A 24,156-nucleotide genomic window follows, 5' to 3' on the forward strand; every position below is an offset into this window, starting at 1 on the left:
GAGAATCCTTTATTTGCTTTTGAGTTGATGCAGATTAATCTGGGGGAGGGGGTTTTCACTCTGGCAGGATTTGCTGCTGTTGTGGACATCTGTGAAGCAGGGAGTGCTTGACCAGTTAATTGTTGACCTGTTAATGGGTGTCTCAAGGGCCTCAATTTATCTATGAGTGAGAAGACAGATCTTAACCTTCCCAACCCCTGACCTAATTGACAGGGAATCAGATAGGCAAGAAGCTGACTCCTCCAGGGTGACCAGACAACCTGGATTTTCCAAGAACATAGAACAATACAGCACAGAACAGGCCCTTCAGCCCACAATGTTGTGCCGAACATCTATCCTAGATTAAGCACCCATCCATGTACCTATCCAATTGCCGCTTAAAGGTCGCCAATGATTCTGACTCTACCACTCCCACAGGCAGCGCATTCCATGCCCCAACCACTCTCTGGGTAAAGAACCCACCCCTGACATCTCCCCTATACCTTCCACCCTTCACCTTAAATTTATGTCCCCTTGTAATACTCTGTTGTACCCGGGGAAAAAGTTTCTGACTGTCTACTCTATCTATTCCTCTGATCATCTTATAAACCTCTATAAAGTCACCCCTCATCCTTCGCCGTTCCAACGAGAAAAGGCCGAGAACTCTCAACCTATCCTCGTACGACCTATTCTCCATTCCAGGCAACATCCTGGTAAATCTTCTATGCACCCTCTCCAAAGCTTCCACATCTTTCCTAAAGTGAGGCGACCAGAACTGCACACAGTACTCCAAATGTGGCCTAACCAAAGTCCTGTACAGCTGCAACATCACTTCACGACTCTTGAATTCAATCCCTCTGCTAACGAACGCTAATACACCATAGGCCTTCTTACGAGCTCTATCCACCTGAGTGGCAACTTTCAAAGATCTATGTACATAGACCCCAAGATCCCTCTGTTCCTCCACCTGACTAAGAACCCTACCGTTAACCCTGTATTCCGCATTCTTATTTGTTCTTCCAAAATGGACAACCTCACATTGGCAGGGTTGAACTCCATCTGCCACTCCTCAGCCCAGCTCTGCATCATATCTAAGTCCCTTTGCAAACGACAACAGCCCTCCTCACTGTCCACAACTCCAGCAATCTTCGTATCATCTGCAAATTTACTGACCCACCCTTCAACTCCCTCATCCAAGTCATTAATAAAAATTACAAACAGCAGAGGACCCAGAACTGATCCCTGCAGAACTCCACTTGTAACTGGGCTCCAGGCTGAATATTTACCATCTATCACCACTCTGACTTCGACCGGTTAGCCAGTTTTCAATCCAATTGGCCAAGTTTCCCTCTATCCCATGCCTCCTGACTTTCCGCATAAGCCTACCATGAGGAACCTTATCAAATGCTTTACTAAAATCCATGTACACTACATCCACTGCTCTACCCTCATCCACATGCTTGGTCACCTCCTCAAAGAATTCAATAAGACTTGTAAGGCAAGACCTACCCTTCACAAATCCGTGCTGGCTGCCCCTAATCAAGCAGTGTCTTTCCAGATACTCATAAATCCTATCCCTCAGCACCCTTTCCATTACTTTGCCTACCACAGAAGTAAGACTAACTGGCCTGTAATTCCCGGGGTTATCCCTATTCCCTTTTTTGAACAGGGGCACAACATTCGCTACACTCCAGTCCCCTGGTACCACCCCCGTTGACAATGAAGACGAAAAGATCATTGCCAACGGTACTGCAATTTCCTCTCTTGCTTCCCACATAATCCTAGGATATATCTCGTCAGGCCCGGGGGACTTGTCTATCCTCAAGTTGTTCAAAATGTCCAACACATCTTCCTTCCTAACAAGTATCTCTTCTAGCTTACCAGTCCGTTTCACACTCTCCTCTTCAACAATACAGTCCCTCTCGTTCGTAAATACTGAAGAAAAGTACTTGTTCAAGACCTCTCCTATCTCTTCCGACTCAATACACAATCTCCCACTACTGTCCTTGATCAGACCTCCCCTCGTTCTTGTCATTCTCATGTTTCTCACATACGCATAAAATGCCTTGGGGTTATCCTTGATCCTGTCCGCCAAGGATTTTTCATGCCCTCTCTTAGCTCTCCTAATCCCTTTCTTCAGGTCCCTTCTGGCTATCCTGTATCCCTCCACTGCTCTGTCTGAACCCTGTTTCCTCAACCTTATGTAAGCCTCCTTCTTCCTCTTTACTAGACATTCAACCTCCCTCGTCAACCAAGGCTCCCTCACGACCATTTCTTTCCTGCCTGATAGGTACATACATATCAAGGACACGTCGTATCTGCTCCTTGAAAAAGTTCCACATTTCCACCACATCCTTCCCTGACAGCCTATGCACCCAACTTACGCTCCTCAAATCCTGTCTTACAGCATCATAATTTCCCTTCCCCCAATTGTAAAATCTACTCTGTTGTGCGCACCTATCTCTCTCCATAACCAAGGTGAAAGTCACAGAATTGTGGTCACCATCACCAAAATGTTCACCCACTAACAAGCCCATCACTTGTCCTGGTTCATTACCGAGTACCAAGTCCAATATGGCCTCCCCTCTGGTTGGACAATCTACATACTGAGTTAGAAAAGCTTCCTGGACACACTGCACAAACACCGCCCCATCCAATCTACTTGATCTAAAGAGCTTCCAATCAATATTTGGGAAGTTGAAGTCGCCCATGACTACGATCCTGTGGCTTCTGCACCTTTCCAAAATCTGTTTCCCAATCTGTTTCTCCACATCTCTGCTGCTATTGGGGGGCCTATAGTAAACACCCAACAAGGTGACTGCACCTTTCCTATTTCCGACTTCAGCCCATACTACCTCCAAAGGCAGATCCCCCTCAAACTTCCTTTCTGCAGCCGTTATACCATTTCTAATTAGCAATGCCACCCCCCCCTCCTTTTTTACCACCCTCCCTAATCTTACTGAAACATCTGTAACCAGGAACCTCCAACAACCATTCCTGTCCTTCATCTATCCACGTTTCCGTGATGGCCACAACATCGTAGTCCCAGGTACCGATCCATGCCTTAAGTTCACCCACCTTATTTCTGATACTCCTTGCGTTGAAGTATACGCACTTGAGCCCATCTCTGTGTCCGCAAGTATTCCCTGTCAGTGCTACCTTCTCCACAGCCTCCCTACATTCTTGGGCATCCTGACACACAGCTAGCTTACTTGCTGGACTACAAGTCCGGATCCCATCCCCCTGCCAAACTAGTTTAAACCCCCCCCGAAGAGTGCTAGCAAACCTACCCCCCAGGATATTGGTGCCCTTCTGGTTCAGGTGCAACCCGTCCTGTTTGTACAGGTCCCACCTTCCCCAGAATGCAGTCCAATTGTCCAAATACCTGAAGCCCTCCCTCCTACACCATCCTTGCAGCCACGTGTTCAACTGCACTCTCTCCCTATTCCTTGCCTCATTGTCACGTGGCACCGGCAACAACCCAGAGATGACGACTCTGTCTGTTCTAGCTTTTAGCTTCCAGCCTAACTCCCTGAGCTCTTGAATGACCTCCCCACCCCTCTTCCTACCTATGTCGTTGGTGCCAATGTGTACCACGACTTCTGGCTGCACATCCTCCCCCTTAAGGATTCTGAACACACGGTCCGAGACGTCTCGGACCCTAGCACCCGGGAGGCAACAAACCATCCGAGAGTCTCGCCCATGTCCACAGAACCGCCTGTCCGTCCCTCTAACTAGAGAGTCTCCTATAACTAGCGCTCTCCTGCTCTCCCCCTTTCCCTTCTTAGTCTCAGAGCCAGACCTCACGCCACAGACCCCTTCACTGCAGCTTACACCTGCAAGGCTATCCCCCCCAACAGTTTCCAAAGCTGTATACTTATTGTTTAGGGGAACGACCACAGGGGAACCCTGCACTGCCTGCTTCTTCCCCTTCCCACCTCTAACTGTTACCCAGCTACCTCTGTTCTCCGGGGTAACTATGTCCCTGTAGCTTCTATCAATCACCCTCTCAGCCTCTCGAATAATTCTCAGTTCATCCAACTCCAGTTCCAGTTCCCTAACTCGTTCGGTGAGGAGCAGGATCTGATTGCATTTCCTGCAGACAAAGTTGGCAGGAGTATCGGTGGTCACCCCTACCTCAAACATCCTGCAGGAGGAACATTCCACTGCCTGCGCTGCCACGACTGTACACTTTGTCTCCAAAACAAGAACACTGAGTCAATAACACTGAGTCGCTTACCTGTGGACTTTAAAGTTAGGTTAGAGGAGGAGGGTGGGAGGGAGGCCCTAGGAAGTAGGGCCTGGAGTCTAGAACACACCTACTCAAATACTACTCACTTACCTTCCCGACCAGCTCTGCGCTCCGACCTCACTTCCGCCCGGCTCGCACCGCTCTCCGCGGTGAAAAGACCGTTGTCGTCGAGGTAAGTTCTTTAAATAGGTAAGGTAAGTGAGTAGTATTTAAAGAACTTACCTCGACGACAACGGTCTTTTCACCGCGGAGAGCGGCGCGAGCCGGGCGGAAGTAGAAGACTTCTCAGACTTCGCATTCTGCATCCCATGTGTGGCTTTTCAGATGACATGTAGGTCTGGGATAGTGGCAGCATGATTTGGCTATAACATCGCTGAAGGATTAGAGAATGGTATTTTTGAGAAACGCTTACCTCCGTTGGCAAGAGTGCGATTCCATGGGGATCGGTTCGCAGGCTTCATTCTACACATGCACGAATGTCCCCACCAGTCTGCAGTCTCCAACTCTCTCTCCCCCACTGCCCACGTCCCCGCTCAACCAAAGGATTCATCAGCATCTCCCTTGACCTGAACCAATTTATTACCTAATGCCAATCCCCTGCCTTTTCTTCAAATCCCTTAATGTAATTTCTATTCAAGTAATCATCAAAGTACTCTTGAATACCTCAAATGAATCTGCTTCCAACACGTTTCCTGGTAGTGCATTCCATAATCCAACTAATTATTCTTACATCACCCTTGCTTAATTTGCACATCACTTTAGACTTATGCCCTTTCGTTCTTTTTTCTTTTATGGACAGAAACAACTTGTATCCTTGTGACAATTGTGCCCCCTACATTGTCTTTCAAGATTCTTCCAACCAAAGTGCACCATCTCACTCAACTGCCATCTATCCATCCATTCAACTTCTTAACGTCCTTTTGTAAAAAGAAAAATGAAGGGTCCCATTACAAACTTCAGGGGAGTCCCATGACAAACCTTTCTCCAGCCGAAAATAAATTTCTACAATGGCAATGTTACCTTTTTAATACTTTTGTAACTCCACACTTTATCTTAATATCTGCAAGTACTGTGCTTCATCAACTTATAATAGAAACAAGCTATTGCTGTTTTCTGCTGTTCCTAGTCACCACTGACATGAAATTTTTAAGAGTACATTTGGCTCAAAAAAGTGCAGTTGTCTGCAGATAAAGATGAATTGATAAAAATCCAGTCACAAAATTGATTGCACGTGCAGAGTTTGAACTTAAATTGTTGGAATTTATAAAATATGATTTACAAACTTGTGATCAGATCTCATACTATATTTCCTCACTATATAAATTTCTCATTGCACCAGAATATAATCACTATTCTTTATAATTGTTATCTCTTAATTGTTTAAACATGAAAAGATTACAAATTTAATTTAAATATGTATCTGCTGTAATTTAAAGCTCCTAAACAGCATTTCATCAACATGCACACCACTGAAAATGATAAATGTCCAGAAATTCTCGATAGAATTTTAATATCTAGACTAGTTTGTAGTGAGTGTGCTGAGCAGTAACCAGAAACCCATCTGCTGATGGACGGTCCAAATCCAAATAGTTGAGAGGATTCTGATGTGGGGCTGAATGCAAACAAACTACAAGGTGGTAACTGAGAGACAACTGGACTGATGCAGTCTCAAGGACAGAAGTCAGTCTCCTGTGTTCTCTGAAACATCTGACACAGTGGCTTATAAGGCTTGCAGATAACATTGATCCAGCAGACCACAGAAAATCCTGGCTCTGAAACCAAATCAACATGGCTGTGGTGCTGAGCTGTGAGTGGTTAGTTACATTGGATACCATGTCAAATAAGTTAAGTAACTTTTTCAAGACAGGAAAGGTGACCAGAAAACCACATTAAGTACTCACTGAGTTCTTCAGTCTCCTACTGCACGTCACTTCTCAGACCAAACAAGTATCATTCCTCTCTCAAGGCAGCTCGAATATCCCATCACGTCAGCCACCTTCAACAGTCATCTTCAACTTAATACTACCTCATATCTCACAATAATCATCAAATGCTTGCATTGCATTGTTTTAACACATTCCATTTCTGACAGTTAAATCTTTACCTCCTTACAGAATAAGAGTGCAAAAAACTAGGGTAGAGAATAGAGTTACAGAGCAAAAAGAGGTCATTCAGCCTAAGGCCTGCACCAGCTCTTCAAACAACCATTACCTAGTTCCAATTGCCAGCCTTTTCCCCAAATCCTTGCACACTATTTCTATCTAGCAAGAACATGGGATAGCTCTACAAATGAGACTGATGTTTTGAAATCGAAATGATGCCAAAAAGGCACAGTACTGACTACACACAGCATTCCCAACAATGCAGAAGATCTAAAAGCACAAATAAAGATAGAAACGTTTGAAATTCTAACAGGACTAGACAAAGTAAGCACAGCATGTTCCCAAAGACCAGAAAGTCCAGAAACAGGAGTCATTGTTTAAACATATAAAGTGTATATTTAAGACTAAGATGAGGATAAATTTAGTCATGCAGTGTGACACAAAGTGGTTGAGGCCAAAACGTCTCATGTTTACAAAGAGGAGGTAGATAAAGTTTTAGAGTTAATCAATCAAAGGATATGGAGTGAAAGAGGAAACATCGTAGTGTTAGATGATTAGCCATGATCATACTGAACAGCCTTGAAGGACCAAATGGCATACTCCTGTTCTTAGTTTTCATCTTTCCATGATACAATTAACATTACCGAAATATGGCCACACAGTGACCAAGTCCGGAGACTGAATATTTAAGGATATTTGATGAACAGACGGACGAGAAGGAAACCACTGGAGTTGCATTGATTATAAGAAATGGAATCAGTACATTAGTAATGGGGACCTCAGGCAAAGAACAATGTGGAATCTGATTGGCCAGAGCTAAGAAACCAGGAGCAGCAGACATTGGTTGAATTTATTTACAGGCCATCAAATAGTGTTGGTATTAATCTAGAGGTGAGAGAAGAATGTAGCATGGGCAACACAGTTATCAGCAGTGACTTAAATCTGCATATGGATTAGGGATATCAATTGAGCACAAGATCTGTGGATGACCAATTTCTGCTATGCATTCCAAATGTTTTTACAGAGCAGTATATTAAGGAACCAAGCAGAGGATGTGGGTTTTTTTAATTGTAGTATTGTGTCATTTAAAAAGGCTAATTAACCATCTTGATGTAACAAACTTCAGGGATAAGTGACCACAATATGTTTGAATTTTGCATTATGTTTGAAAGTGAGATAGTTCATTCTGAAGCAAGGGTGTTACGTTTGAATAAGGGAAATTATGAAGGCATGAGGTACAACTTGACTGAGGTGGATTGGGAGGATACATTAAAAGGTGTGACTACACAGTTTTTTAAAAAAGCTGTCCATTGTCTATTTCATGACTCTCAGGAAGTAAACATTTTCAAAATGCGAAAATCAAAGATGGCCAACCTGGCAAATAAAGTAAGTTCAGGATTGCGTTAATTCGAAATGGCCAAGAGCTGCTAGAAATAGCACTTAATTCTGAGAATTGGGAGGTTTATAGAATACAACAGAGGACAACAAAACAGATATCAATATAATAAAGCAAAAACAAAAAATAGACTAAATGTTTCTACAGGTGCAGAAAAATGAAGTAGTTGCCCAAAACAAATGTGAGTCCATCAAAGGCAGAGTCAGGAAAATTCATAATTAGATATACAAAAATGGCAGAGAAGCCAACTTATTACTTTGTGTTGGCTTTCTCTGAGGAAAATACAGAAATATACCAAAAGTAGAGATCTATGTAGCTAGGGAGAATGAGGACTTGAAGGAAATTATTATTAATTAGTAAGATGATTGTACTGGAGAAATTAACAGAGTGAAAGTTGAAAAGCCCCAGACAGTTGAGGAAGGTAGTTGTAAAGATAGTTGATGCATTGGTGGTTATCTTTGAAAATTCTGTAGATACTGGAATTACTCCTATGGATTGGAAAGTAGCAGATGTCACCCCACTAGTCAAGAAAAAAAGTGAGAGAGAAAACAAGGAATGATAGACCCATTAACCTTGCATCAGTAGTAGAGAAAATACTAGAATCTAATATGAAGAATGGGATAGACAAATACCTGACTGATAGTGATCCAAATGAGCATGGATTTAGGAGTGGGTAGTCACATTGGACAGTTTGAAGTTTTTTTTAAACATGCCACAAACCAAATTGATTAAGGAGGCAATGAACAGAGCATACAATCATTTTCAGAAAGTTGCTGATAAAATCCCCACAGGAGGCTGATCAGAAAGATTGAAACACATGGGATCAGAGGTAACGTACTGGCAAGGATTCATGACGGTTTTCTGTTTCTGAGTCAGTCACCAAGCTGTGACTAGTGGGGTCCTGCAAGGATCAGTACTTAGAGTCTGTGGGAAAAGATTTGCTAACCCACGATTGGTCAATCTTGCTTTTGTTGGCCTAACTGTACCAGAACACGCAGAATTCCCAAGCAACTCAAGCCGAATCAGACAGCACGCAGACAAGGGAATACACTAAGCTCCCACAGACAATGACAGAGCACCACAGATATCTCAAAGCCCCAAGGGCAGTTTCATAACCCAGCAATACCAAAGCCACACAAAGAGTAGGTCAGACAGAGAGGCACCAGGACATGCTCCAGGCACAGGACAATGGAAGCACCTCACCACTTCAGAAAAAGACATTAACACCTACTGTGAAAAGGAATGGAACCGCTGGTACTGTTAGGATGCTGCATTGTGTGAAGGAACAGGACATTCATCTGATATTTGTTTTCCAATTAGCATCCTTGTAACTAGATTTCTCCATTTCCCATTTCTTAATTAATGTCATTGTGCAACATTACTATAAAACTGTTCTCATCCTCAGCTCTAGAAGGAGAAATCTGATCTATTTGTATAGACTCTGGATTAGTGGTGCTACTGCCCCCTCGACCATGACCCCACCACCCCCATCACCAAACCATCATCTCCCAGACCATGCAGAACTTCATCACCTCAGGAGATCTCCACCCACAGCTTCCAACCTCATTGTCCGGGAACCCCGCACTGCCCGGTTCTACCTCCTTCCCAAAATCCACAAGCCTGACCACCATGGCCGACCCATTGCCTCAGCATGCTCCTGCCCCACTGAACTCATCTCGACCTACCTCGGCACTGTCCTATCTCCCCTAGTCCAGAAACTCCCCACATATGTTCAACACACCACCCACGCCCTCCACCTCCTCCAAGACTTCAGTTTCCCCAGCTCCCAACGCCTCATCTTCACCATGGATATACAATCCCTCTACACCTCCATCCACCATGACCAGGGCCTCCAAGCCCTCCGTTTTTTCCTCTCCAGACATCCTCAACAGTACCCTTCCACCGACACTCTCATTCGTTTGGCCGATTTGGTCCTCATCCTTAACAATTTCTCCTTTGAATCCTCCCACTCCTTGCAGACCAAAAGGGTAGCCATGGGCACATGTATGGGCCCCAGCTATGCCTGTCTCCTTGTTGGCTACGTAGAACAGTTGATCTTCCGTAATTACACTGGCTCCACTCCCCACCTCTGCCTCCGCTACATTGATGACTGCATTGGCGCCACCTCGTGCTCCCGCGAGGAGGTTGAGCAATTCATCAACTTCACCAACACATTCCACCCTGACCTTAAATTTACCTGGACTATCTCTGACCACGTCCCTCCCCTTCCTGGACCTCTCCATCTCCATTAATGACGACCAACTTGACACTGACATTTTTTACAAACCCACCGACTCCCACAGCTGCCTAGATTACACCTCTTCCCACCCTACCTCTTGCAAAAATGCCATCCCGTATTCCCAATTCCTCCACCTCCTCCGGATCTGCTCCCAGGAAGACCAGTTCCACCACAGACCACACCAGATGGCCTCCTTCTTTAGAAACCGCAATTTCCCTTCCCACGTGGTTAAAGATGCCCTCCAATGCATCTCGTCCACATCCTGCACCTCCGCCCTCAGATCCCACACCTCCAACCGTAACAAGGACAGAACGCCCTGGTGCTCACCTTCCACCCTACAAACCTTTGCATTAACCAAATCATCTGCCGACATTTCCGCCACCTCCAAAAAGACCCTACTACCAGGGATATATTTCCCTCTCCACCCCTTACCGCCTTCCGCAAAGACCGCTCCCTCCGTCAGGTCCACGCCCCCGAGAACCCACCCTCCCGTGCTGGCACTTTCCCCTGCCACCGCAGAAACTGTAAAACCTGCGCCCACACCTCCTCCCTCACCTCTATCCAAGGCCCTAAAGGAGCCTTCCACATTCATCAATGTTTTACCTGCACATCCACTAATATCATTTATTGTATCCGTTGCTCCCGATGCATTCTCCTCTACATTGGGGAGACTGGGCTCCTCCTAGCAGAGCGCTTTAGGGAACATCTCCGGGACACCCGCACCAATCAACCACACCGCCCCGTGGCCCAACATTTCAACTCCCCCTACCACTCTGCCGAGGACATGGAGGTCCTGGGCCTCCTTCACTGCTGCTCCCTCACCACCAGACGCCTGGAGGAAGAACGCCTCATCTTCCACCTCGGAACACTTCAACCCCAGGGCATCAATGTGGACTTCAACAGCTTCCTCATTTCTCCTTCCCCCACCTCACCCTAGTTCCAAACTTCCAGCTCAGCACTGTCCCCATGTCTTGTCCTGACTTGTCCTACCTGCCTATCTCCTTTTCCACCTATCCACTCCACCCTCTCCTCCCTGACCTATCACCTTCATCCCCTCCCCCACTCACCCATTGTACTCTATGCTACTTTCTCCCCACCATCCTCTAGCTTATCTCTCCACGCTTCAGGCTCACTGCCTTTATTCCTGATGAAGGGCTTTTGCCCAAAACATCGATTTCACTGCTCCTTGGATGCTGCTTGAACTGCTGTGCTTTTCCAACACCACTAATCCAGAATCTGGTTTCCAGCACCTGCAGTCATTGTTTTACCTACTTATACAGACTGTCAGTTCTGTGTCAGCTGGCCTGTTTTCTCTTCCAGTGATATCACTTGCACTAAACCGTTTGTCAACTTCACTTCGAGCTGTGTTTTGTGATCTCTAATCTATTGGGCAAATTTCTCCAATAGCAGTTTATAATGAATGTTTTGAAGATGGGGATCAAATATAACATTACTAAATTTGCAGGCAGTATGGTCCTCTCAGGATGGTGAAGGGAGATATTGGGCAATAAAAGTGTGCATTCTAAACAGTTTCAAAGAACAAGTGGAGATTTTATTGAAACTCATGAAATATTTGAAGGGGTGAGCCTAATTGTAGGCAGAAGATTTCCCCAGTTAAGGAGTCTAGAACCGGGGGGACACAATCTAAAAATAAGGGGGAATGCCACTTCGGTCTGAGATGAAGAGGAGTTATTTTACTCAAAAGGATTGTGAACCTTTGGAGTTCTTTACCATAGATGGCTATGGATGCTGAGTCTTTGAGATAAAGATTGTTTAAGATAAGATTGCCAGATTTCCGATTACCAGTGGCGTACGTGGTTATGGGGAAGTGGTGAGTAAAAGGCACTAAAATGTCTGATCAGCCATACCATCTTGAATGGTGGGGAAGGCTCTGTGGGCTAAGTGGCTCTGATTCATATGTCCCATTGCTTTGTGGCTGTCTCAATAGGTTAACCTGAAGCAAGGGTGCCAAATGATCGGTTCTGAAGTCTGCCAGATAGCAAGCCAGTTTTTTTTGTGGTTGTAGAGATTAAGGGGTCCAGATTGTTTTGAGAAATGAGGTGTAATTCTTTTCCCCCTAGAAATCATGACAACAGTTATGTGCTAATAGTGTACAGACAAACTATCCAGAGTCCCAGGAGAGTTACAGATGTCAGCTTGTAAAGAACTATACCTTAAAATGCCCATTATGTTCCCATTGGGCTGTCAAGAATAGCTAAATTAGCAACTTGACAAGAATACAAAGTCCATATGATTCACATTGTAATGATGATGGGCTTTGAGATGGGAAGGATACAATGGAAGCCATTTTAAAGCCTGATTTACAAGCTTTCCTAAAATATACCAAGTATAGGTAAGTTAGTCAACCAGGGTCCAAAAGAGAGAGAGCAGCTGAAGATTCAAAATATTTATGGTTCATCATGCCTGTATGTGCCAATTTGAGCTCATGCTCAAATTGAAAAGACCAAATACATAAGAATCTGAATTAAAACCAAGAAATTCAACTAGCTTTTGCTGGTGGATCTCCACCAAAATGCTCACTATGAAGGTCAGTTCCAGGGTTGAAGATTACCAGGTTGAGTAAAGAAAATAAAGTCAACCTCCAGGAGTCAAGAATCATTTTTGACAGTTCTGGAAGAACTGAATGTCTATTTAAGTATTATATAATGCATATGTGAAGTTTTTTTCAGTTTTGTTAAAACTGATGTTCTATGGTTCATTTAGTCTTTGTTATAGTAGACATCTTAAAACAATGAAATCTTTGTGTGTCACCCATTCAGCTATTAAATGGAAATCTGAAACTTTTTGGTCTTTACAGAGATTATAGCATCTTCAAATCATGGGCACCATATAACAAAAAAAATAATACATACAGCCACCTTGTGCACAACTCTGGGGTGAGTCCATCTGGTCAGGTGTTTTATCTACCTTCAGCCTTTCAGCTTCCCCATCACCTTCTATTTGGTGTTAGCCACTAAACTCACGTCTGCCCTGCAACTGTTGAGTTCTGGTCTGCTACTGGTTTTTTCCACTGTGAAGATTGATGCAAAATACCTATTCAGTTTCTCTGCTATTCTTTGTTCCCCATTACTACTTCCCTAGCTTCATTTTCCAACAGTCCAAAGTCCACAGTTACCTTCCTGGCACCTTTCAGACGTTTAAAAATTCTTGAAATCTTATTAGCTAGCTCACTCTCAGATTGCATCTTCTCTCCACTTATTGATTTTTAGTTATTCTGTGCTAGTGTTTAAAGGCTTCCCACTAATCATCAACACCTGTATGCTTTCTCTTTTGCTTTTATGCTGTCCCTGACCTCCCTTGTCAGCTGTGGTTGCCTTGCCTTCCCTAATGTTTCTTCTTTTCTATGAAGAATTTCTGCTGTGCCTCCCAAATTATCGCAAAAACCCCTGCCATTGCTGCTCTACTGTCTTCACTGCAAGGCTCTCTTTCTAAACAACTCTGGCCAACTCCTCCCTCATGTCTTTGTAGTTACCCTTACTTAGTTGTAATATTGTTTCATTTGACTCCCACTTCTCCCTCTCAAACTGCAGGATGAATTCTTCAAAATGAGCTTAAGGAGGAAGAACCCCTCGGAGACAGTAACCATAATATCTTCCTCAATACACATCACAGAATACAGTGGGCTCTACTGTAAGCTGTTCCCAAAAAAACCCATCTCATAGATATTCCACAAATTAAATCCTTTGACATCCCTGACCAACCTGACTTTCCCAGCACTCTTAAATATTGAAAACATGCATCATTTCTGTAATAGTGCCTTTCTTACATGCCTTTCTATCTCCTGATTTTCTTCCTTATACGTAACTCTTGTTAGGGTTTCCCTTCCTTTACAGTTCCTCAACTCAACCATCGCACATTCTATGCATTCCAACTCAATCACTTCTTACTATCAATTTAAGCTCTTACTAACAAGATAACTTGGCCGCCTCTGCCCATCTTTTCGAAAGGATGTGTATCCTTGGGTATTTAATTCCCTGCCCTGATCCCCTGGCAGCTCTGTGATACCCATAACATCATACCCGCCAATTTCCATGTGTACGACAAGCTTAGTTACCTTATTTTGAATAATGCACGTATTTAACATTCTCACTCACATTGACTGCCCCCCACTTCTCATAGTTGTTCCCTCATCTGCTTGAGAAAACCAGAAGTTCGATTTCTGACCATTTCCACACTCTGTCCTTGTATTTGTTCTGGAAACTTTAATGACCTCTGATGAGCTTGCCTCTCTTTCAAATGCAACAGACCACTGAAACTGTAAGCACAAAGTTCAAAGACAGATATGACAACTGCACAATGAAAGCATTCCTCGGTGTCTTGAGTCGATATGTATAATAACACTGCAGTGATTACATCGTAGCTGAATGTTAGTGGAGTAAAACTCCTTTGTACCAAGAAATACATTTGGTTGAATTGATGGTGCCACTAGTGTCAGATGTGTGCACTTATAGCTCCCTGCAATTTGGCAATCCAGCCAAAGCAGAAAATCTGAGTAATCATTCCTCCACAACGACCTCATTAGAAGCAAAATGCACATACATGGTGACTCTAACAAATAGTTTTGGACTACATATAGATGCCATCTGAGACCCTGGAGAAGTGTTGTCAACGATGTTTAAAATGGATTCTCCACATCAGCTGGGATGGAGGTGTACTAACATCAGTACCCTTGATGCAGCTAAATTCCAGCATTGAGACCCCAACCATCCGAAACCCACTCCAATGAGCTGGCCACGTGCTTAGGATGCCAGAGTTCCGAATGCCAATGCAAATCATCAAGGAAGGCACTTGATCAAGAGGAAGACAAACGAACCATTTCAAAAGGCTCCTGGAGGCTTCCTTTAAGATATGCAACATAGATGTCAACGTGTGGCAACTGTCACTTAGAAGAAACTGAGCTCAAGGAAACTCCTGTATGAAGGGACATAATTCTTCTAGAACTCCTGTCGGCAAGAGGAAGTACAGAAAAGAAAATGAAAAACAGAATACCAATTATCCTGAGGCCAAGAACTATTTCCATCTCCCAGAAATATCTGTCACACGTGGTCAGAGATGTGGCTCGAGAATTGGGTTCATTGGCATCTTTGGATCCACAGAACGTATGAACAGGGACGTGGAATTTCCTGGAGGTGGAAAACTGTACGCATTAATCAATGATTGCCACTGCCATTGGTATTGGCCATCGTAGAAGAGCACTTCTGGTCTGCTACTGGTTTTTTCCACTGTGAAGATTGATGCAAGATACCTATTCAGTTTCTCAGAATATACAGAAGATTGTAAGACTCTGCAGATTTTACTAACAAATCTCTCGAAGGAGATGAAGGTTAAGAAATTCAGGATTGCAGTGACCTTGACTACCAAGATGCAAGCCCAACTGGTCTCTAGGCAGGTTTTGTTCCAGACTGAAAGTGTCAGCAATGACCTGACATACAGGCTGAGATTTGTTACAAACTAGTGCTTCCCATGACCAGGACTCTCACCTTCTGCCTTTGTACCCTTTATTGGGGGTATTGGTTCCTGTGAGCTAGAATTCTGGAGTTTATCCCTTTGTTCTGTGAAATGTAGATAGCAGAGGAAAAAGGTAGCAAAGTTTGGGAAGTCCTATCTGAAGCAGTTAAAGTACAGTTTCAGAACAAGCCGTGTGAGCAAAGCTTTTCATTTAAACAAACAACAGTAAATGCCTGTCCATCAACCTTCACACGCTTACTTTCAACCCTGTCCTGTGTTCAGACAATTAATGCCAGAAATAAGGTTTGAAGATGCAATCAATTACCTCTTTGGGCGGCACAGTGGTTAGCACTGCTGCCTCACAGCGCCAGAGACATGGGTTCAATTCCTGCCTCAAGCAACTGTCTGTGTGGAGTTTGCACATTCTCCCCAAGTCTGCTTGGGTTTATTCCGGGTGCTCTGGTTTCCTCCCACAGTCCAAAAATGTGTGGGTTAGGTGAATTGGCCACGCTAAATTGCCCGTAGTGTTAGGTGAAGGGGTAAATGTAGGGGAATGGGTCTGGGTGGGTTGCTCTTCGGAGGGTCGGTGTGGACTTGTTGAGCCGAAGGGCCTGTTTCCACATTGTAGGGAATCTATTCTAATCTAATCTAATCTTACTATATGTTAAATTGCAGACCTGCCTGTCTCTTGAGGCTTCCTATATGCTAACATATGCACATTACTTAGCTGCCAATGTTGCTAGGCTCCAATCAGCTTCCCGAGACACAATGCAGCTTCTTTAACCTGCCAAATGCAGTAATAGCAAATCACCATGGTAGGAAAAATTTCGGCCTGTTGCATTCGCTCCCTTCATAGATACTAACTGACCTGAGTGGTTTGAGAATATTCTATTGTTATTGCTGTCATTTTTTTAAACATCTGATCAGGACATTTGTTTTCCACTCTGCAGAATACACAGCATTCCACATCTTCATTCAATGTCACTCTTACCACAGCTTAAATTTTCTTTTCCTCATTTTGGGGAACATTTTATCTTCAGTTCGCAACCCACCTTAGTATGAGATAAAGGTCAAAAATCCATACCGAATCCACATCATATTTTAAAGCAATTGGAACTAATCACTAAAAATAATACATTATTTATGCATAAATAATATGATAACAAGTAGTTTGAAAAAGACAACACACAGTGGATAGTATAACATTTGATTTTAAATAAAATCTTACACATTGTCAAAATTTTCGTACCAAAAGATAGAGAAGAAAAGCTTAACAAAATGCTGACTTTGTGTACTACAGGTCGTTCTGCTATAACACATGTTTCATCTGCGTGAATTGGCGAAAATGCAATTGATGAATTGTGGTCATTGTTTGGATAACATGAACTTCCTACTGAAGGGGTACAGTGATTTTCTATTAGCAATCTTCAACAGCGTGATTCTCTATTACAGTTTTCCATAGTTCCATTTTTCTATAATACGAGGTTGCAGAGGAACACAACTATGTTAGAGCAGAACAACCTGCAACTCATGTGACTTGACTTGGCAGAAACCTGCAACTTACTTGGACTATGCACCATAATTGCAGTCCTGACTATTTGAGAAAATATTTGGCTACAAGTGTTTTGAGAGAAGGGAAAAATAACTATTTGCTGCTTTACCAGTAAAACCATTTTGGAAAGCAAACAAAATTCAAGGCTACCTACCTACAGCTCCACATTGTCCATTTTCAGCTGCCATCATTAATGGAGTTTTCCCTGACTTATCAGCAGGATTCACTTGTGCACCATGACTTAGCAGCAATTGCAAACACTCTACATGGTCTGTAAAAGCAGCTGCATGAAGAGGAGTTCTAAAAATACAATTTAACAGCAAGTTATTTAACTCCAAAAGTACCAATGCACAAAATAATTTACTGAATCACAAAACAGTGCCAGACAGACTTCGTCTTATCCAAACTTATATGTCAGTTAATGTTTTGAACAATGTCAGTTTGCCTGGACTGAAGGCTGAAAACTGACACCATCGTCATTCACTTCTCGATTTTATAATTGACCAGACTTTTTCCTCACAATTGTCCATTTCACTTAAAAAGTAGCTAATAAGAGAGATTACTAGTTTAAGACACAGTGTCAGCGTTAATCAATCTAAACCTATGGATATCTCAGACAGATGTAATATAAAACTCCTTCTGATCTGGACCTACAAGATGCCTCAGCTGCAAACTTACCTAAGTAGTAACATTTACCACAGCAGGATGACAATGTTTTTCTTATCGCTAACATCAATCAACCAAAGGTTCTTTGCTTGAATTGGCTTATTTGTTGTAATAATGCCCACAAGGAACTTGACTGAAACTCAAACTCATTTTAGAAATGACTCTTTTGCTAGAAAACAGAAGATATTGCCCATTGGTCTGGACTGCTTCAGCATCAAATTCTACAGGTACAAGATTAATGCTACCCAGTTCCCATCTCAAAGCTTTTACATCATTTTCAGAGCTTGGAAACACCAGAACAGAGTTACAGCACAAATCACAATTTCAAAAGCAACATTCAAAAATATTCCATATTCCCAAAAGAAAATTACATAGCTGAACAGCACAATGGCAAGAAATAAAAATGAATATCACCTTTTTAAGTCATATTTATACTGAAGAGGCAAAATTTGTTTAAGGTATGAAAAATCCACTAAGTGAAGTTCCCTCTTTCTCCCAGAAGTCTGTACCTTTATAATCTTAACTGTCAAGATCACAAAATTATTCCATAATAACTAAGGAATTGAGTTCCAATTGTGTGATGTAATAGCTTAAATAACATCTTTCGAGCAGCACATTAAGTTTCAGTTTGACTTTAACACCTCAAGCAAAAATTCAAGTGATTTTTGAAACACTTTTTTTTCCACCCCCAAGCAGGGTTGTGCAATGATTAAATAAAAAAATATTCATACCTTCCTTGGGCATCTCTGGAATCAACAACTTTAGCACCTAAAGCTTCAATTAACATTTCTGCACAATTTTCATGGTCATTTATTCTGTAAGCAAAGGAAAAGTGTTGGGTCAAGCAGGAAGAGCAAAACCTCTTGGTCTATCAAATCTCATCTTACTCATACTCTACTGTTTGTCACAGCATCCAACTATACTTTAAAAATCCTTCTTTATATTTCTAATGCAGTTGACAAGTTAGTCCAAACATATGTAAAATATTTCTTCCTGATAGAACATTGCAAAATGATATTGTCACTAACTTCGGTCTTCTGCACCTATTTATTGGTTTCAATGTTGAATACCATGGTCAAGAAAACACAAATGTATGCTGTTTCTGCTCAAATAAAGATTGGAATTAAATAAGATCATGTTAATTTAGCAAATTAGCAATTCAGAACAGATGTATCTACAATTATGAGAGAATAACCCAGTAAATATTCATTGCCAGTCAGTCAATTCAATGCTGCACAGACTGTCAAGACTACGTGCAACCTTCAGGACAAGCTAGGCTACAGATAAAGAATGAACATTTGAGTGGGAGAGAATTCAGAACAGGCATGGAATGAAGGGAATAAATGGTTGTGCGGTCAAGTTGGCTCTTTGCAAAATAACATTTTTGGAAGCTTTGAGTGTGAAATCAATTCAGAATGATTTAATTATTAATTATTCATAAAGTCACAGCATAGAAACAGATACTTCCATCCAACTTGTCCACGCTGACGAAGTTTCCCAAACTAAACCACTCGCTTATGGTTGGCCGTCCCATTTCCCTCTAAACCTTTCCTATTCATGGAAAAATTTGTAAATAACTAAACCTGCATGTACCACTTCCTCTGGCAGTTCATTCCACATACAATCCACTCTGTGAAAAAACTTGCCCCTCAGTCCCTTTTAAATCTTTCTTCTCTCACCTTAAAAATATGGCCCCTAGTTTTCAACTCCCTACCCTAGGGAAAAGACCTTGGCTATTCACCTTAGTTATGCCCCTGATGAACAAAGAACAATACAGCACAGATATAGGACCTTAAACCCTCCAAGCCTGCGCAGTTATTTTGTCCTGCCATACTCAAACAGTCTTCACTTACAGAATCCGTATCCTTCCATTCCTTCCTATTTACGTATTTATCCATGTGTTTCCTGAATGCTGCTACTGTGTCTGCTTCTACACCTCTTCCGGCAGCACGGTGCAGTCACTCACTACGCTTTGTAGAAAAAAGATTCACCTCACCCATCTTTTACAGTCCCACCTACCTTCCCCAAACCCCCTGGAACCTTGAGCCTGCATCTCCTATTCATTGTTCATGCCCACAATTCCCACCCCACCATTTTGCCTCTCCTGACTGATGCTGAAGGGACAGAACATAATTGTCCTCATTTTATACCCCTCCTATAAAGTCACCCCTCAACCTCCTATGCTCCAGTGAAAAACATCTCAACTTATCCAGCCTCTCCATATAAGTCAAAGCCTCCAGTCCCAGCAACATCTTGGTAAATCTTTTCCAATTTAAAAATATCCTTCCGACAGCAGGGCAACCAGAACTGTACATAGTACTCCAAAAGTGGCCTCACCAATGTCCTCTTCAAGCTCAACATGACATCCCAACCCCTATACTCAATGGTCTGTGCAATGAAGGGAAGTGTGTTAAACACCATCTTCACCATCCTGTTGACTTTCAAAGAACAATGTACCTGAACGCCTCGGTGTCTCTGTTAAACTTTGCATATTAGGGTCTTTAGGAGTATGGACTAGAGTGAAGATATCCACTGAAATGACTTGGAAATGTTGTACTTTTCAAAAATGAACAAATCAAGTGTTCAATAATCTTGCTATTAAATCACCTTACCTCAAAACATGCAACAAGATCTCGTATTTCAAATTTAAAGTGGGTACTGCATCCCTAACTTGATATGTATGTCCCCGTTGTTTCTTTTGTGGAGGGGACATCCAGAAGGCAAGGATTTTACAACAAAATTGTAAAAGTTGGAATGCTCCCCCAATCAATCAAATGGACCTTTGGCATTCTGTATCCTGATCATAAACACTTTCTTTCCATCTGCATTCTAAAATACCTATGCCTGGTACATGCCACAACTGGGGCTGATCTTGACCCACTCCAGTCAAGTCCTGATCTCTCAACTCCTTCAGCGTTGGCAGGATTGCCCCTAGTTGGGAAATGCTGAGAAGTTGAAAACCACAAAAAACAGAAATGTGGTGAAGTCCAGATATGAAATGCACTAAAACCTCTGCAGCCCAAATTCAATGCAACTGTTAGCCCTTCTCAGCTTCATTGCATCTCTCCATCCCTGTAAATAATGCAGCCAGTAGATCAGTACACATTAGATAAACAGCTTTTTTAGGTGGATATGAAATCTGAGATGAATTAGCATTTCTCACATTCTACAGATGCATCAAATACTTTTCTGTGTGGTACTGGCATGTAACAGATGCTAGATTCAGAATTACAAAGGTGATTTATATCAGCACTTAAGTTTATTTTTAGAAAGAATAAACTCATCTGGAAAAACTAATTTTTGAATCACCATGAGGGGGCATTCTACACCAAAACAATAATTGTAAAATAAAATTACCCATGCCTACACAATAGAAGGAAAAAGGAAACCTGAAGTGTAACAATTTTATTGTGCAAATTTTTAATATTTAGACCACTGAAAAGCAAACGATTTAATGTAGTATCAATGTTAGGCTAAAACAATTCAGTATTACAGTCACGTAATAATGTACTGAACTCACTTTGTGTAATTAACCACAAACTGCAAAATTCTGTTGCTGGACAACTTTAATCAGTGTCTTATGCTGCTCTCAGGAATAAAATGCAGCTGACCAACCATATTAACAGTTTTTTTTTTCAAATGCCACATATCATGTGAAACAAGAAACATCTAAAAGGTCAACATCATCCTTAATTATAAAAAGGGACTGGGTAGATCGAAACAAATGTCAAGTGGTCATTTAGTGTATCAGAATGAAGCCAGAAATATAAAGTTAAAATCGTGAGATCTAGGATAGGGAGGAGAACTTTCTTCACACAGAAATGACTGAAGATCTCTGAAATTAATTTTGAGATTTAGCGATTGAGGGGAAGGTTATTTACCAACAAGGATCAATCCCAATATAGATGGATGGTGCCAGATGTCTCATGTGTTTTGGCACGGAACTATTTCCATAGGTCTCTAATTCTACATATTTGAAATAATTAAAATCTCCTCTACGCATGGAAGACAGTTTAAGAATTTATTTTTGCTCAAATATCGGATGTCATTGCTAGCAGTTTAAAAAACGAATGACAGCAACGAATACTTACAGAACAACTGAGTTAATGTCTTCGTGAATTCCGGAATCAGTATGCGAATTTCAGACAATTGTGTGTTATTGTATTTTGTTCAAATTTACTCTATCACCAAATCTTACAACCAACAGATAACTTGGAAGACTTTGCCATCAGACTGACCCTCATTCAAAATAAAATTTCAAAAGAATAATCCATTACATGGCTCAATCCAAACATGTTAGAAATACAAATGCATTAGAAATACAAAGTCAAAATGTTTGAAGATCCCTTCGAACCTCACAAAGGTAATGAAAAATAGAAAAAAATGTATTCACAAAAGATGTATAGGAGAGTGAGAACAGGGAGATTTAATTAACACTTGTCTGGGGGAGATGTAGATAAGTATGAGTTGTGTTGAATAGTTACTCACGAATTAGACCATGTATTAAACACTAACTGTGAGAGGGAAAAGATTTAAAAGGGACTTATGTCCTCTGGCTCTGGACTCCCCCACCCCTGGGGAAGAACCTCATCTATTTACCCTATCCAGGCCCCTCATGATTTTATAAAACTCTAAGGTCTCCCCTCAGCCTCTGACACTCCAGGGAAAACAGTCCAGTTATTTGGCCTCTCCCTGTAGCTCAAATCCTTCAATGCTGGCGACATCCTTGTAAAATTCAAGACTGGTTCAGGAATATACAAAATAATGGACAAACAGGAAATGATCCACTAGACCATCTAAATCTGTAACATATAATGATGTTGCCAAGTATTGTTTCAGCCAAACTCCAGCAGTGGAATACTGGTTCAAACTAATGACCATTCAATTTGTTCTCTCCCCTTAAGGTCTCTGTACCATTCTCTTCACTAAGGTCACAAACATATTGTAGAACAATGTGTTCAATAGAATATACGTTAATTGGATCGTATGCTTGTTTAAAGATTTAACAATGGGTCTTGATTATTCAAACATGAGAATATTACAGGATTTGGTCAGAAATGCATTTTGATGCATTTGCTACTTAACTCTGGAGTAGGATTTACTTTCTCCAGAAAACTTTCAAATATTTACATTTGTCATATTGAGAATAAACTGCCTCACAATTGACTTACATTGCACAGTGCAAAGGAGTAAAAGGAGCACCCCCAAATTTGATAAATTCTTTTTGTTCCAGTAGGACCTCCAAACAGGTTTCATGACCTAACAAAACAAAGATTTCTGAATTGTAAAAACTGTATGACAAAATGATTTCCAGAATTAAAGTATAGTATTTACTGAGGATCTTCTCTGCAAAATAATGTAAACTATTTTCAGATAAACCTGTCGCAGGTGCATCCTTCAATATCACATCAGTATCCTCAGAATTTGACATTTTTGCTCAAAAATGTGATCAAGGATCATTAACAAAACCAACTTTAAGTCACTCATTTTTGATACCTGCATGCAATTTGTATTACTTTAATACCTATAAAATAATAGATAAGAGAATCAAAGGTTTGAACCTAATCGTGAAATTCAGCATTTGAACTCCAAGATTAGCCAGTAAACTTGTAAATCACTCCCAAATTATTCAGAGTTCTGAGAGATTCAGTTGTAAATTTTCTTCTTGAAAAGCAATTTAAAAACTGGATTTAATTACTCTCCATTTTTCTAATATGATGTTTTGGCAAACCATTTATTTTCTATTTTTGAACATTCCTTACACTGGGACAGGAGGAGCCAAATTACTCCTTTGACTTGGCTAATGCCTTTTCATTGACAATCACCAAGAATTATTGAAATGCTGAGGATCAGTATCCCTTCAATGTCTCCATTCTTCCCTCTGGCAAAATCCTAAACTTCACTTTCTGGTCCCACACGATGACATGGCCAGAGTACAAAAATCATTTTTGGAGAATTAAATGGACATTATCTTATTCCTCCATGGCAAATACTTCACCATTAAATTTAATCGGCTAGTCTACATTTTAGGTGAAATGTGTTGTGCATTACAAGAGAGTTTCAAAATTACTGAAGTGTTTTATGAAAAGCTGAAGCTCACATTTATTATTATAAATATTTGGTTATTTACCATTATAACAAGCCCAGTGCAATGGTGTATAGCCATAATTATCTACAAGATTTGTGAGGGAACTTATAGAAAGTGCTGACGGCAATAAATTGCACAATAACGTTGCATGACCACAAGCTGCTGCAAAATGCAACGGGGTCCTTCCTTTGGAATCACGACACAAAATAAATGCATCATGGTCCAATAATGTTTCCACACATTCTTCGTGGCCAGTAACAACCTATATATAAAAAAAAACAACATTTTAATAGTGTATTTCCACAGAAGTCTAAAACAAAGTAAACACTTGTTCCTAGTTTGATTCTGCCAGGCTCACAATAATAAATCCAGCAGCACTAACATAAATACAATTGTGAAGTTTTGAAACCACG

At 41.6% G+C, this 24,156-nt stretch overlaps 1 protein-coding gene across 10 annotated transcripts in view; it reads right to left on the reverse strand.

Annotated features, from left to right (window-relative positions):
• The window catches only part of LOC132817169 (serine/threonine-protein phosphatase 6 regulatory ankyrin repeat subunit B-like), a 224,617-nt gene that overhangs the window by 25,624 nt on the left and 174,837 nt on the right, over positions 1-24,156 (reverse strand). For all 10 annotated transcript variants that reach the window (XM_060827396.1, XM_060827397.1, XM_060827393.1 and 7 more), the window contains 4 exons: positions 23,786-24,005; positions 22,827-22,914; positions 18,387-18,470; positions 17,144-17,289 (listed from right to left, as the gene is read on the reverse strand). In XM_060827396.1, coding sequence (XP_060683379.1) covers positions 17,144-17,289; positions 18,387-18,470; positions 22,827-22,914; positions 23,786-24,005 — 538 coding nt within the window. The remainder of the gene's footprint in view (positions 1-17,143; positions 17,290-18,386; positions 18,471-22,826; positions 22,915-23,785; positions 24,006-24,156) is intronic.

The sequence above is a fragment of the Hemiscyllium ocellatum genome, chromosome 7 (genome assembly GCF_020745735.1).
Source record: "Hemiscyllium ocellatum isolate sHemOce1 chromosome 7, sHemOce1.pat.X.cur, whole genome shotgun sequence".
Taxonomy (NCBI): Eukaryota; Metazoa; Chordata; class Chondrichthyes; order Orectolobiformes; family Hemiscylliidae; genus Hemiscyllium; species Hemiscyllium ocellatum.